This window comes from Nicotiana sylvestris, chromosome 1, assembly GCF_000393655.2.
Source record: "Nicotiana sylvestris chromosome 1, ASM39365v2, whole genome shotgun sequence".
Lineage (NCBI taxonomy): Eukaryota > Viridiplantae > Streptophyta > Magnoliopsida > Solanales > Solanaceae > Nicotiana > Nicotiana sylvestris.
In genome coordinates, this window is record NC_091057.1 from 168205433 (window position 1) to 168221919 (window position 16487).

The window sequence follows — 16487 nt, forward strand, 5'->3', positions numbered from 1 at the left end:
TTAAGCCAACTAACTTTATATTATTCTCTTTTATATAGGTACACAACTTTTTTTGTTTGTATCTCTTGTTGGTACCCCTTATGTTCCACACAATCCAAGACATCAGGTAAGATGAGCCTGACTACTTGTGAAAGGTGGTTTCAAGTAAACCATCACAGTTAAACTTGTTGTTGTTGTGACCCTTATTTCACAAGAGATAGTATTGCTTTAGCATAGGTCATTAGAACCTCATTGATCTCGACTGCAATCTTTCCTTTTTCTAATTGCCTTTGTGGGCCTTCCTCCACTAGCTGCTTGTCCTCCAGATTCTCGATTTTCTTAGAAGTACACTCTACTTCCTTGCTTGATTCTTCTACCTGTTTATAACTGCTTCACTGGTGGTGGTCTTTTTTTTTCTGGGCTGTTGATATTGTTTAACTCCCTTTTTTGGGAATTTTTGCACAGTCATGCTCAGTTTTAAGACACCTTTCACAGAACTCTGGCTTCCAATCATATTCAACAGCCTTCTCAAATATAGCACATGAGTCATCCATACTTGGTACCTTGCTTGGTAAGGGCTTGGTAACATTTACTTCAATAAGGATTCTAGTAAAGGAAATTCTTGATTGTTTGGCAGTGCAATCGTCTCCAAATATTGGAATTCCTATGGTGCTTGCAATTCTGCTCAGTGAGTTGTCACTCTAACAATTCATAGGCAGCTTATGAAACCTTGCCCATAAAGGTATTTCTGTCAAGAATTCTGAACAAAAATCAAACTGTGGAGACCGGTGTTTCATTATCAAAGGTCTATTGTTCACTGTGTATGGACCGACACGCATAATTTCTTTCATATAAAATCTGACTATGTAATAACCTTCATCATGAAAGTATAATTCTGGCATAGTCATAGTGTTCCACATCTGATTAATGTATCGCTTTATGTAATTGTAACCAAAATTTTCACCAATCACATGCACTATTAAGGCACGTTTCCATTTCAAGTTTTCCTTCTCAATTCCTGTTTTTTCAAGCTTAGCCATTAGGTTTCTTTCTACAATTTCAGGAGTTATGTAGCTCAATGTCATACCATTAGCAGCAGATCTGTTACCTGTTAGTACTCCGGCCCAAGTAGACTCCTTAGGCTCCTCCGGTAATGGAATAGTGACTGCTACATGAAAGGAGCTCGAGATACATCTTCCTGCTCCTTGCTCTTCAATGGAACAGTAGCGGCTCGAGTAGAGGGGGGGGTGTGACACTACCCCTTAGGTCGACATGCATGGGGATTGGGCTTTGATTTGCCTTTTTCTTTTGTTAACTAACTGATCCTGAAGAATCTCCATGAGAGTTATGTGCCAGATTGATAGATTTGATTTGCATCTTCGAAGCTCCAAAAATAGACTTCATAACCACTGCTGAGTTCTTTCCTATGGTGTTTAGCTTTGGAAATTTGTCATCAACCTTAATTTGTTGTTTCTTAGGTCTAACTCGAGTTTTCTTTCTAGCCATAACCAAGATCGGCGTACGTTAGCTTAACATACGCCGAGAGGACTGCTATAAATGCTTTTCAATAAGGGTAAATGTGTAAAATAAAAAATTTAAGCTAAATTATTTTTATATATTATTTTTAAACAAAAAAATAAAAAAGTATATCATGTAAATTGAAACAGAGAGGATAACCTTCTACCTTTTGGATTCAGAGTAAACATTTCCTCCATCTTTTTCTTTGTCCAAATAAAGTCTCATTTCTATATATTTTTGGGGCAAATTGTAATAAGTTGCTTAACAAAGGTTCAGTCACCTATCACTATTTTACGTTTTACCTACCTCAAATTGATGATTTACACTTTTAGAAGAAAAAAACTTACCCGCACCCACATTTATGTCTTTCGTTCGATCCTCGGTGCAAGACTGGGCTCTTTATGTACGGGAGCTGTCTATGCAAATCAAACAACGGCAAAGGGCCAAATATATCCTTGTATTATAAAAAAATATTTAAATATATTTTTCGTTATATTTTGGGTCCAAATATATTCCTGCTGTAATACGATTGGTTCAAATATACTCCTCTTTTGTTAAGTTTGTCCAAGGTGGACATCCAATCCTACGTAACATTGATATTTGAACTCAAAATATAACGAGTGATACATTTAAATTTTTTCTGATAGTACAATGATATATTTGACCTTTTTTCCGTTCAAACAAAGGAAATAGTTTTATTAAAACCATCTTTTCCTTTTTCCCTACTTATAAAAAAGTATCTCTTCAATATGTTTTCTACGAGTAATACTTATCCTATGTTTAATTTCATCAAAACTAAACCCAAAAATAAATTTGAGAAAAAAACACATCCGCTTGGGTTGGTAGCACATGCAAAAGAGTTTTGCCAACTCAAACACCAATAACAACGTAGAGTGTATCCAACTCTAACCTGCTTCCATTTACATTTATACCCTCAAATCGCACATCTCCTCCATCTCTTTTATATTGTAAATCTAGGGATAAAACCAAGGGCGATAGTGGAACTAAAAAAAGTTAAAAACTTGAGAAGATTTCCATCCACCAAAGTCTCGAAAAATTAATATTCAAATCTACTAAAACAAGCCCAGATAAGAAAATAATTAAAAAATCTTTTTTTTCATTGTCAGGTTTCTAATTCTTCATGCGCTGACTAAAAATTCCGATCATTCTTATTAGTACGAACCCAAAAAACAACCCTAGATAATTTCTTAAATTCCCAATCTTCAATTCAAATTTGGCTTGAGACTTATAACCATGACTATGAGCAGCGGTGATTTCATCAATATTTATCCCACAGAGCTCAAATTCCCATGTAAGCACATACCTTTTTTTTTTTGTAATCTGCTATCATATTTATTTTAATTTCAGATTTTATCAATTCCATTATTCAATTATCGTTTTTCATTTGATGGGTTTGCTTATTTAATCGATTATCGAATTTGGTTTCTGTTCTTTTTTATTTCTTGGGCAAACGTTAACCATTGGGAAGAGGAGAGTCCTGCCTTTTTCTATTCTTCGGCTGTTTATTTAGCTGAGTTTTGATTAATTCGGGTATTGATTTGTTTTTTTTTTTAACTCTTTCGTGGGTTTGTTTGATTTTGTATTGTAAAGTTGAGCTGAGGAAGCAGAGTGCATGTTCTTTGCAATTAAGTAACAAGACTGATCAATACATTGCATTCAAGGTAACTAACTATTTGAACAAGTAATTAGCCTAATTTTTAATAAACCCCTGTTATGTTAATTGTGTACTTATTGTATTCTGTGTTCGAAAGGTTAAGACGACCAACCCCAAGAAGTACTGTGTTAGGCCTAATGCTGGTGTTGTTTTGCCTGGTTCTTCATGCAATGTCACAGGTAACGACATTTCCTTCTATTTGTCAAGCCTTTTAAACCCTTACTTTCAAGAATTTGACGGAGACAGTATTAGATGCAAACAACAAATTATGATTGAACTGAGTCTTTACCAAATAAATTGTGTGGATTTTGTAGTTACAATGCAAGCACAGAAAGAGGCACCTCCTGATATGCAGTGCAAGGACAAGTTTCTAATTCAGAGTGTTATAGCGCCCAGCGGTACAAGTAATAAAGACATTACTACAGAAATGGTGAGTTGCTTACAACCATTTTCGGGCTCTTTTAGTATTATAGTTTACTGAAATTGGTATTGTCCATTTGCCTGTAGTTCAATAAGGAGGATGGGAAAGTTATTGATGAATTTAAATTGAGGGTTGTTTATGTTCCCGCAAATCCTCCCTCTCCAGTTCCTGAAGGGTCTGAAGAAGGTGGTTCCCCCAGGGCCTCGTTGACTGAAGATGAGAGTAAAAGCTCTTCCCTTCCAGAAGCGGTTAGTGTCTATAATTTGTAGTTTTTCTGTGATTCTTCTTCAACTCTGGGCTAAAGTTCTTTTCTTGACCTTATTATCAGGTGTCACGATCTCTGGAGGAGCCCAAAGCAAAATCATCCCCTTCTGAGGTGAAACTTATTATTGCTCTTCCATATAAAGAACATTGCTTCAATCTGTGCATGCATGCTGCAGACTAGTGGTTCAGTATTGTCTTAGAAATAATCAATTTAAGGTTTTCTCGCACTGTCAAGTGTGCTAATTCTTTAGTTTGGCTCTAGGAAACAAGGTTTAGGTGAGCGAACTATTCGCTTTTTGGGACGGATCTTTTAGACTATCATTTTCATATAATTACTCTCTTTGAAGTGGCATTTTATTAATTCTTTTGGAAAGGAAATGGTCTCGATCTCACAGTGCAATAAAAAATGTTCTTGTCGTAATGCTCTTAATAGCAGCTTGTTTGCTAACGGAATGGGGTGATAACTTGGGTTTCTCTATTGACATTTAGGTGAATTAATTCCCTCTAGATTTATAGCAAAACTAAATGGACCTTTTCCAGTAGTTTTCGAAAGGCCAAATGCCTCCTCTCGTCCTGATAGTTAAAGGTCAATGGTCTCTAGATTCGGTCTAATTTGACAGGTTCCTTCGTTTCCCTTACCAGATATTTGTAAAGTTCGTCTACTTGTCGAACCCACATTTATCTGGGATCTTTCTTGGATGGTTTCAAAACCCCCACAGTTTCTTCTCTATATCAACACAGGATTGCGGAGTTCCTTATGTGCCATTTCAGCATCTATTCTGAATCTCTCCCTTTTTCCTTACGTGAGCGCAAAGAGAGAATACTTACTCTTTCATTCCAAAATAAGTTAATTTGCGACTGCAAATTTGCATCATTTTGCTAGAACTAGATTGGAAGTTGAGAATTTACTTGAATGCTTGATGATGATAGACATGTTGGTGGTGGAGGTTGCACTCTTCGGGAACCGGACAGGCCGTGTGAGTTGGAGAGGTGGGCAAAGGGGGTTGTGTGTTTGGGAGGGGAAAGGGCTGGGGTTTGTTGGGTTATAGTGGGAGAAGTGGAGGTTGATGGCAGGGCCGAATATTGTTAAGAGAACGTATGGCAAGGGTGGGGATGGAAGGGTTTGCTGGGGCATGAGCTTAGTGGGGAAAAGGGGACTTTACTGGTGCATGAGGGCTGCAGCAGAGGAAGGGTAATGGTTTCAGCTAGAGATAGCAATGGCTAAGGTCTACCTGCTAAAGGTTGAAACCAGCCACCTTTTGCTTTCTTTATCTCTGTTGTCTTAAGATTTAAGCAAAGCCAAATATATGGTAGGGTAGAATCGGAATGAAATTTATAGTTTGTGCTGACATGATTGTGGTTTAAAGGATGTCGTATGAGTTAAGTGATGTATCTTAAAGGACTATTCGAATTAGAAGGCATGTCTTAAGTAATTTTGCCCTTCCTGTAATAATTCCTTACAATATAGTCTATCAGCTCATCATTACAGTCTCAATCTTTTCTTCTTTCCTTTGACCTCCCTCTTATTTTTGATACCCCTCTTTCTTTGCTTTTCATTGGGACCCCTTATGGAAAATTTCCAAGATGGATAAATTTAACCAAGAACCTCAATACAGATTCCAGCGCCAAATCCAAAACTTGTCATTACAACTACCACCCAAATGTTGACAGTAGCATGTCCACAGGTCAATTTCCAAAACCGAGACACAAGTGAGTCAGATGGACTCATTCCCTTCGCCTCCAAGCCATGCTACCTGAACTCTTTAATTTCCTTACACACTGATCTCTTACCCATAGTAGAAGGATTTCAGTGTTATAAGTAGATCTTCCAGAATTCGTTAAATCATGCCTACAATTGAGTGTATCATATGATATACAGATTTGGAATTTTCGTAAATCATGCCTACAATTGAGTATATCAGGCCAGGTATGTGTTTGTTGGATATCTTTCTGTGATGTGTAAAGAAAACTCTACAGAGATTTGTCCACATTGCTATAGTCCACTTGGTTGTTCAAGTCTTCAAGAGTTGACACGTTTCTCCGGGAAGTCTTACTTGTGGAGCTGTTGATGTGTGATAGTCCTGTTGCCTTGATCATGGTGTCTGTGATGATGGCTAATTGGTTGCTTATATGTTTTTGGACATTTCGAGATGGGACTTTATTTATGAGGGCAGAAAGGGCTGAGATGATAAGTTAGAAAGAAGTAATGAGTAAGGCTAACAAATTGCGGGACCACATGATTTATGTTGTTCCAGGTGCAATGAATAATTTTACCTAATGTTAGGAAAATGAGTAAGCATTTAAGAATCTTGTCTTCCTACTTCCTTTTCTGTTTATTCTATAAAACAAAGATAAGGCCATATTGGTGTTAAAGACCGGGAGGATGACATCCTGATTTATCATGTTATGAAGTTGTTTCCTTAGAAAGTAATTGCTGATCTTCCAGGTAAATTAGTCGTGCTGATAATGAGTATAATGGTCTGTTTGTTGTGTTAGATTCTGGTTATTCTAACTAATTAAAATATCCTGAGTGATCTTTCTCTTTGTTTTTTTTTCCTTTTACCCTTATCAGATTTTTCTAAATCATCAAACACTTTGGGAGCTCTTTACGTAATTTGATGGGCAGTTATTGATATGTTAAAATAGGCAAATCTATTTTTTTTGAATTTGACGGCAGAATCTACAGAAGAAATTTTGAAAACAATAATGATGCTTGTAGAGGAAGAAGCGGAAAGTTAACCAGGCAACAATGAGATATTTGCGTGAAATATCAAAAGGGAACTGCAGGAGATAATCAACTTTGTCTCTTATAAAAGTAGTCAATTAACTAGTTAAAACTTAAGAGTTGTTGGCATCAGTACAGAAATAAGAGCTCGAGCCATCTGACTGAGTGATTGTTGGACTTTTAAACCAAAAGGATGTCTTTTCAGTTTTGTCACTCTCATATGGGAGAAATACCGTGTCTGTGTTGTCTAATTTTTTGGCATTTTCTTTAGGTTTCATGCGAGCCCCGACGTGAGTTAATGAGTTCGGTATTTCCCGTTTCCCCTAAATTGATTTCATTGATCGTCAGGGACATACTTGTTTCCACATTTTTTTTCAAAAATGAAGCTGAACTCATATGACCTGTATTAGCAGCTTGCGCAGTTTTCTGCTGCTGATTTTTCCTGGATGATTGAATATCCTTGCTTCCCATAACTATTGCTTGGCAAATCTATTTTCAACTGTAGACTGTTTTATCAAGTTAGTTTTTGAGCAATCTTTAACAAATACTTTCACTTCAGGCGTGGTCTTTGATTTCGAGGTTGACTGAGGAGAAAGCTTCGGCTCTTCAACAAAATCAGAAATTACGTCAGGAATTGGTATGTTTAGTGACAGTGTGAATTTTTGAATCTTCCGCTATTATGTGTCACTTTTTGACTTTGCTTTATAGAGTTCTACTCTTTTCCATCTATTGGCAAAATTCATTTAATATAGGCCTGCTAGTGGCTGAGAGAAATCATCTTTGGTTTGATAAATATGATGAAAGCAATAACAAACTTTTAGTGAATAATACTATAATAGTGATGACGCTTCAAGTAGCTTCTACTTTACTACTTTATTCCTTGTGATGGTGATGTTTTCTCTTCAAAACATACTGGTTTGAAATGATGGAGGGAATTCCTGTTGCTTCTTGGATGTGAAGGTATATGGGGTGCTGTTTGGGGGGGGGGGCTAGTGCACTCTGGTTGGTAAAATTTCCTTGGTTACCCTAGTTGAAAGTACTAAATTGGCAGAACCTCGGGAGATATTAATGTGAAATCTCCTTAGTTGTTTACATATGGAACAATAAAAGTCTGATTGAAGCGGTTGTTAGTGGTTGATAACCTTTTTCTCGACCATATATGCATCAGTATAGATTTGAGTTCCTAGTCAATATGGATTTAAAAGAGGGGAAGGAACCAGAGGGCTGAGTGGTTTCATCTGTGAGCGATTATCGTGAGGAGGTGACATCATATACACGCCATAAAACGAGTTGTTCTCAGGAGTACTTTTGGGAAGTTTTATGTGCTTTAATAAATACTATAATTATCAACTTGGAAGCACATGCTAGCAGTTAGATATTATATAGCATGAGTATTTGTTAGTACAGTGTGATTAGGAACATAAATATTTGACTTTTCTCTTTGCTCCATTGACTTTCCAGTTCTATGAAAACTTATCATCTCTTAGATTGAGTTGCATGGTCCATGCTGTAGGTTGAAATATGATATTTTCTTTGCTAACTGCACATCAATTTCATTTAGATTATGTGATCTTTAATTATCAAAAAAAGATGGTGTGATCTTATATTTGGATGAAGAGTGTCTACAGACAGAGGCGGATCCAGGATTTGAGGCTTATGGGTTCCTATCGTAATTTTAGATTAATATGCAATAATAACTGGGTTCACAGTCAGATATTTACCAATATTTAGTGATTTTCTTAATATAAATACAGGGTCTACACAAGAGTTACTGGGTTCCCGGAACCCGTAGCCTATGCACTAGGTCCGCCCCTGCCTACAGAGTCCCTATTTCTACAGAAGAAAAGAGTTAAGACCTTCAAATAATGTTTACCCATGCGAAAATCATGACTGTATAAGTAGTTTTTTTATATTGTACATAAGTTTATGGTCCTTTGGTACCTGCTGCTCAAATGGTGCAATGTTCTGAAGCACGTCCAAGAGTTATTTTTTTAATTACTTTTTGTACCTTTCTTCATGTGTAATTGAGTGAAAGGAAGAGATTCACAAAGATTCCAAAAATCAAGAATTGTGGCTGGAGAACAGAAAACAATTAGTGCCTTAAGAAACCTTAGTATTTTCGATTGTTGGTTTAGGAAAGATGCAAAAGAGGAGAGTGACCTCTAGATTTAATTATTCTCTTCCTCCGACAGCATTCGGAATTATCAATTGTTCCAGCATTTTTCTGCTTATTCTTCTCACTTTACCATTTTGCAGGAGCTTATAAGAAAAGAAATCAGCAAAAGCAATGCTGGCGGCTTCTCAATGTTATTCGTCGTGCTGGTTGGTCTTATAGGTCTTTTGGTTGGGTACCTGATCAAGAAGACATAGTTGGAAGGAGACACATTGATTCATTAGGTGGGTGCCCAGGAAAAGTTGATGGCATTCTAGAATTTTATTATTCCCCCTTTTCTTTACAGACTTATGCGTTAGAAGTAGAATGTTTGCAGTCATCTAGAGTGTAAAAATGTTATAGTCCCTTATGTTATATGGGCATTTAAAGACTTGATTCAATTTGAACTAGTGTAGGAAATGCACTTCCTTGGGAAGGATCAAACCTTCTTATTCAGTAAGGCTTATTTGATTCAAGTGAGCAAGTAGCTGTTACCAAAATTTGGTAGAATTTCAGAATGAGATAAATTTTGAAACTGAAGTTTCTCATTATGATTAGTGTCATGTGATTGGTTCTGACGTGTATATTTTCAGTATGACTTTTTTCAACTGAAATAACCCTGGATTTGCATGTTGAATGATCTTTCCAATGCCTTCTCTTTTTCAGTTTTCTTGAATTATAAAGTTTATATTCTTTGCAGTCTGTTGGTTGTGCCTCTTTTGGACGTTAATTCAAGTTCGTTGAACATATTGTCGTATATATGTTTGCTGTTTTCTTAGTGAAATTCTTCATATTGCTATATTTTCTTCATATTCCCTACATCCTCTATAAGTTACGACCATATTAATATACAATGAATTTTACGCTGTGTAGAGTATGAATTTTGCTTCCTTTTGTATCAACTACTTGCCAGTATTTGTTGAAGTAATAATACCATGAGGACTTTCGACAGTTTGACATATATAATCATGGACGGAATAAATAAATTTAAGCAGCGTATCAAAAATTTCCGATTTCTCAATCATAAATTTAGCAGAAAACCCTTAGCAACAAGGCTCCATGTGCATCCTTTTTTCACTAACAAGGATACAGAAATCAAGAAAAAACTAAAACACAGAAACACCAAATAATAGTTCGCGACCAAAGAAACTGAATTGATAATTGATGAAGTCAAAACAACATGAGATATTAAATTATGTACTGTACTAGAATAATAACTCGAATAAAACCAAAAACTACCCCTCCCCTAACCAGAAAAACAAAAGAAGAGAGTATTAGAAATTCTCCCAATAGATGATTCCCACTAATTAATTAATGTTTTTTTCCGTCATAGTTTATTTGATCTTGATCTTGATCTTGTTCTTGTTGACTAACCACCTGCTTGGATTTGCCATATGTAATATAGGTCTCTTCCAGATTTTTGGCCTTGACAATGGCAGCTTCTTTGAGTTGGATTAGGGTTGGAACTTCATAATTTTGACATAAGTAAACTCCGAAGGCAGTGCCCGCCATGAATGTCACCGTCGTCCCTATTAAACCCATTCTTCTTCTTCTTCTCTGGCTATTGGATTGTTGAACAAGATACTACCCTGTTTTGTTGGTTTTACACTTTTTTTGCTTATTACATGTATTTATAGGAGTTACAATACTACCACTGTCTTGTTCTCCAAGTTTTATTGATGGCCCTTCTCCAAGATTATAATTCCAAGTTTCCAACTCCCACTAATTAACGTGTTGGAGATGTTATTTTTATTTTCCTTGCCTTTTTTTCCCCACGCAAATACTAAGTTGAACTCTTATTTTGTAAAATTAATCCCCAAATATTGAAGGGTTCAAGTGGTGGAATAAATTTGAATGTATGAAATTATCAACAATCTACTTAGTGGCAAAATAATTAAAAAAATTATTGAGATACAAAGAATTTCAAAAGATCATGTATCAAATCTTTCTTTAACTTTTAAAAGGGTCAGATTTGGCCATCTATCATTCGAAATTAAGCAATTCTATCCTCTGTTATATTTTTGGTATATTATTATCCTCGCAACATTAGGAAAAAGTCACATTTTTGCCCTTCACTTGTACTGGAGCTCAACCAGAGATTAATTTTAACCATAGTTAAAAATTATAGGGTAAATTTGGACCTTTATTCTCGGAGAACATGGACACATGAAGTTTATGTTATGATCGCAGAAATCAGGCGTTATACGGAAGCTAGCAAAACAAACCTTGAACGACGATAAATCAGATAACAAACTAGAAATATACCAAAAGAGACACAAACATTTAACGTGGTTCGGTCAATTGACCTATATCTACGGTAGATATGAGCAATCCACTATATAAAAAGAGAGTACAAAATATCGAGAGAACAACCTCACGAAGAGGCAAACACAAGTAACACACTAACACTTGTCCCGTAAAGTTTTCCCCCTAAACACTACTAATTTTATCGAATTGCCCAGTAAAGCAATCCACTAATTTTATCGAATTGCCCCTGCCGATGATAAATATGCCTTAATTGCCTTCTTTATTAGATCTAACAGCCTTCCACTTCTCACTTCTATCTTTCTCGACTTTGATTTGCTTTGGATTTGACTACTTGAAAAAAATATGTATGTGTTATGTAAATGGGTAATTGCCTCTTCGTTTATTAACTTAACTAGTATTAGTACCCGTGCGATGCGCGGATAATTAAAAACACGATCTACACCGTAAAGTTTAATATGTTAATGTTAATACCATCTTTACAACCAAACATTAAAAATATTTTAAGACTCCGGTAAAACTTTCATTCCATCTCCTAATAAATGTCCACAAAAATAATGATACTATACAATTTGTTTGATATGAATGTTCCACGAAAACTAATGATACTATACAATTTGTTTGATATAAAACATGTGCTTAAGGGAATATTTTTGTAGCAAATGCTCATGATATATTGTATTTTTTCAAAAGTTGTCCTCTGTATTGAGGCAATGATGAAGGAACATGAATTATGTCAAACATTAGCTTATTCAGAATCAAAATGTATGCGGCAATGCATATGCAAAAACCGATTTCCTGCTAAGGCTCTCTCTTCCTCCAACTATGAATGTTTTTCACTTTTCGATTTGGATCTTCATTGGTATTTTCAATAGGATCAAGACTGCCCATTGATTTATTTAGCCCACACCTGCGTTCGAACTCCTTCTTAAACAACATCGAATTAAACCACCATCTTTCCATAGAGTTTTCTTGCCCCCTATTTGCATGAAAATACAATAGATGAATAGTCATTCGCTATAAAATTATTTATAAACAATGTGATATCTCACACCGGGTAAATCCTTAACCCTTCCCCCTCTTACTAAGACTACAAAATGTTCTTGTAAATTATGGTCAATACCGGGTATATAAGCAGTGATTTCAAATCCAGAGGTTAATCGTACTCTGGCAATTTTATGTAAGGCAGAGTTTGGTTTTTTTGGGGTGACATTTGTGGTAATTGAAACTTTTTACTCTTTCTACCATTCTACAGGCTTTTTCTATTAGCCTAACAATGTCTAAAGCCAAAGTTGAGGCAGAAAAGAGACAGGTCAACTGCAGAGAGCTGATAAATTCAGCTATTCAAACCATAAATGAAGCCGGTGGAAGGGTTGATTATGCTGAGGTGAGAACTTAAACAATAATAATATATTTCATATGGATATAAACAATAGAATACAAACTAGGAACTCAATATGTTCCCAATATCAAAAATTGATGAAACCCCTGTAATTTTCAGTTTCAATTTATGCTTGTTGGTCTTAATTTTCATATTGTTTGGTCCAACCACAAAGTTTTTCATAACGTACAATCTCATTTCATATATTTTTATTTTGAAAATACGCATAACATCTCTTCCAATAGTTGCACGAATTCGATCTCCCTAAAATGAAAAATGTGGAAAGAAATTTAAGTTAGTAAGGCGCATAAATTGAAGAAAATACATCACAACTCGAAAAAATAACAACATGTAAAAAAGTATGCACCTTTTCATCTTGAATAATTAATTCAATTGAATTAGAATTTTCTGGTTTCTCGCAGTCTGGAATGTGCCATAATCTAAAAACACGAACCTTCAAATTCCAACTCATTTTGGACATTGATATTTCGCTGATATAGTTATAGTTTGGAGCCATACTCTGCAGAAGTTTGTGTGGAAGCTAAACCCTAAGCAATGTAGAGAAGCCAACCCTAAAGAAAAGTTGCTTAAATAAAGATTTTGTAAGGAAAGACTATCATAGTAAATCAATTTTTATGTATATGAAATCCTAATATTTAAAAAAGGCATGAGTAAATCAATTTGTATGTGTGAGTTCTGAAGAAATGATACGAATCTTTCATTTTTTAGCTTTTGACATTTTTTAATTTTCAACTTTTTTGTGGTTATTTAAAATTTGTTAATCACCAAACCTTAATTTTTCTTGTCTTTTTCCTTTGTCCTCTTGTGCGTTTTTAATACTATTTCCTTTAATATAATATAAATGTAAGATACAAAATATTTATTTAATTATTTCTTTCTTAAAAAAGAATACCTACCATAACTGAATTATACACAAAATTTAATTAAATAGACCTATAATAATGTATATTATTCGCAAATAAGGTCAGATACAAAGCTTGTACTAAATATAGAATTATTATTTCAACTTAAAATTAATGTGCAAGATGTCACACCTCCTTTTTCTCTACACCCGCAAGAGCGTAAAGGAGTTTTTCCATTTAAAGGACAATCGGAATGAGATTTAATTATTAATTATTCAGAGTCGCCACTTGAGAGATTAATGGTGTCCCAAGTCACCGGCTGAATCCCGAACCGAGGAAATTTATGACTCTGTTAACAGTCCGCATACCAGAAATCCGAGTAAGGAATTCTGTTAACCCGGGAGAAGGTGTTAGGCATTCCCGGATTCCGTGGTTTTAGCACGGTCGCTTAACTGTTGTATTTGATTTTATCTGATTTTAATACATGCTAACTTATGTGCTTTTTATTCGTAAACCGCTTTTATTGTTATTTATTTTTTTAAAAAAGAATTGCGACGTTGTGAAAATGCGTTTCGATCCACGTCGCAATCAATGCGCCCGTGGTTGTCAAACATTTCGACTTAGTCGAGATTTGGATTTGGGCCGCATCAATACGCACCCGAGTTTAAGAAAGTAATTTAATTAAATCGTGCCTAAAGATGCTAACGTAGTATTATTTTGGAGGAAGAACCATGAAGGTCGCTAAACGGCCATCCCAAATTCTAATTATTTCAATAATTATTTATTGAGGGCCCCACATTTTTTTTTGTGCGGTGAGGCTCGTCTCAATTTGTGAATCTCTTTTCTATCATTATTTATTTTTAAAGAATTACGATGTCGTGAAAACACATTTCGAACCCCGTCGCATTCAATGCGCCCGTGATTGTCAACACAATTTCGACTTCATCGAGATTTGGATTTGGGTCGCATCAATGCGCACCCGAGTTCAAGAAAATACTTTAATTAAAACCGAGCTTAAAGATTCTAACGTAATATTATTTTAGAGAGAACCGTGGAGTTTGCTAAATGGCCATCCCAAATCCTAATCAATTTTTATACACCATCATTGAGGTCTGCCGCATATGTGATTTGCGTTAGGCGAAGTTCACTTCTAACATTTTAAAATAAACCATTTGAGATTAACTTACAATTTTTAATGATCAAATATCCCTAACAAAAAGAACTTAATTATATGTAAACTGAAAAAGTTCAGTGGCCCAATTTCTACACTGGACTGGACCATTGACAGGCCTCAAAAGTGGCCCAAAGTTTGGATCAGGCAAACGAAAGGGAGGCCCAAGCGACAGACTCCAACACCTGGGCTCGAATCCCTTGAGAAGCCCAGATTCACGAAGGCTGTTCGCATAATAGCCTGAGATGGCTTATCTTTAAGCCCAGCGAAGCTTTGATTTGTTTGCCCAGACAACACTTTGAAATTATCTCTAAACTATTGCAAGTATTCAATAATCAGCCAAGGGGAAATAATGCACATCTACTTAACTTAGAAGGAAATTAATCAATTGAATTCCACTTCATATACAAGCTACTTCATCTAATGACATTCTGGTGATTTTCTTAGACATCACCAAGGTAAACTAAGCTATAAACACAATCTCAATAACATGAAGCAAACGAGCTATTTTTGAATCAATTCATGCCAACATTGCTATCAATACATCATGTAATCAACTAGCACTGATGTTCACTTCATAGTACTCACATGACTCTAAAATATAACAGTTCATATAGTCTATTTAGCACTAAAGCAAGCAAAACTTTAAATAATATCCATGAATTGAACACTGAGTAATTAGATCTGAAAGTTAGCTAAATCAGAACTCAGTTCTGCATGTACATTCATTCTTCAAATAATTCATTTCTGCCCATTTAAACTCATATTCATTAGGGGTATAATTGTGTACCTGGATAAATGAAAATATAAGAAGGAAAACAGTCAGCTACTTTGAACAGCAACAACAGCAAACTCAGCAATATATACCACATAACAGGCCAGGAACTACTTTTGAAAACTAGAAATACAGGCAACCTCCACAGATCAATTCAATACATACTTCACATACACTCCTAGCCCTCACAGCTGAGTCTAAACAACCCTGCAATCCTGCTGGACCCCAAACCCAAGTGAAATCCAAAACTAGTAATGAAACTATAAAATTGGATTTCTTCATTTTTTGCTGTTTTGTTTTCTGAATAAACTTGGGATTAAAATGCCAGCTGAAATTGAAAACAGGAAGAAGAGTCTTTGGTGGGGGTTTCTGAGCTTAGAGCTGAAGGCCGAAGAAGAAGAGGAGGCCCCTTTTCAAGGCATTTCATGCCCTTTTATAGGCAACCCAAAGAAAATAGATCAGAATCTGATTTTCTAATTGGTCCCTTCCCTATTTTCAGTTCAGTCCCCCTATTCTTGACTTGCTAAACAAGTAAGCACCCCTTTTGTGCTGAAATGTGCACTAAAATTCCATTCTAGAAGGCCCTCGGGTATTCCTATACCCATACAATACCTATACTGCCCTTCCATATACCTTGATATTACTATTCCTATTAGAACTACCCTTTTCCATACCCAGATTACCCCTGAAAGCTCCTCAAAGTTACTGAACCTACCCTCATCCTTAATGTCACACCTCCTTTTTTCCGGCACCCGCGAGGGGCGTAGGAGTTTTTCCCAATTAAAGGACAATCGAAACGGGATTTGTTTATTTATTTCAGAGTCGCCACTTGGGAGATTTAGGGTGTCCCAAGTCACCAATTTTAATCCCGAATCGAGGAAAAGAATGACTCCATATTACAGTCTGCGTACCAGAAATCCGGATAAGGAATTCTGTTAACCCGGGAGAAGGTGTTAGGCATTCCCGAGTTCCGTGGTTCTAGCACGGTCGCTCAACTGTCATATTTGGCTTGATTATCTGATTTTATACAAATATGAATTTATGTGCAAATTTTAACTTTTTACCGCTTTCATAATTATTATTATTTCTACAAGGAATTGCAACGTTGTGAAAATGTACCTCAAACCGCGTCATAATCAATGTACCCGTGGTTAGAGCTGCATTTCAACTCTGTTGAGATTGGGATTTGGGTCACATAAATGTGCACCCGAGTTTAGGAAGATAACATTATTAAATACGCGCCTAAAGTGACTAGCGTATCATTTACTTTGGGTAGGGCCGTGGAATTTTACTAAACG

The 16487-nt window shown here is 35.8% G+C and overlaps 1 protein-coding gene across 1 annotated transcript; it reads left to right on the forward strand.

The window, feature by feature from the left end:
• The first annotated feature begins 2542 nt into the window (after positions 1–2542).
• Positions 2543–9285, forward strand: LOC104240000 (vesicle-associated protein 1-3). The gene is made up of 8 exons (XM_009794776.2): positions 2543–2809; positions 3109–3179; positions 3270–3351; positions 3487–3602; positions 3680–3841; positions 3922–3969; positions 7142–7219; positions 8839–9285. The coding sequence occupies exons 1-8, from the start codon at positions 2752–2754 to the stop codon at positions 8950–8952; spliced, it is 729 nt and encodes a 242-aa protein (XP_009793078.1). The 5' UTR covers positions 2543–2751; the 3' UTR covers positions 8953–9285.
• Positions 9286–16487: the final 7202 nt, after the last annotated feature.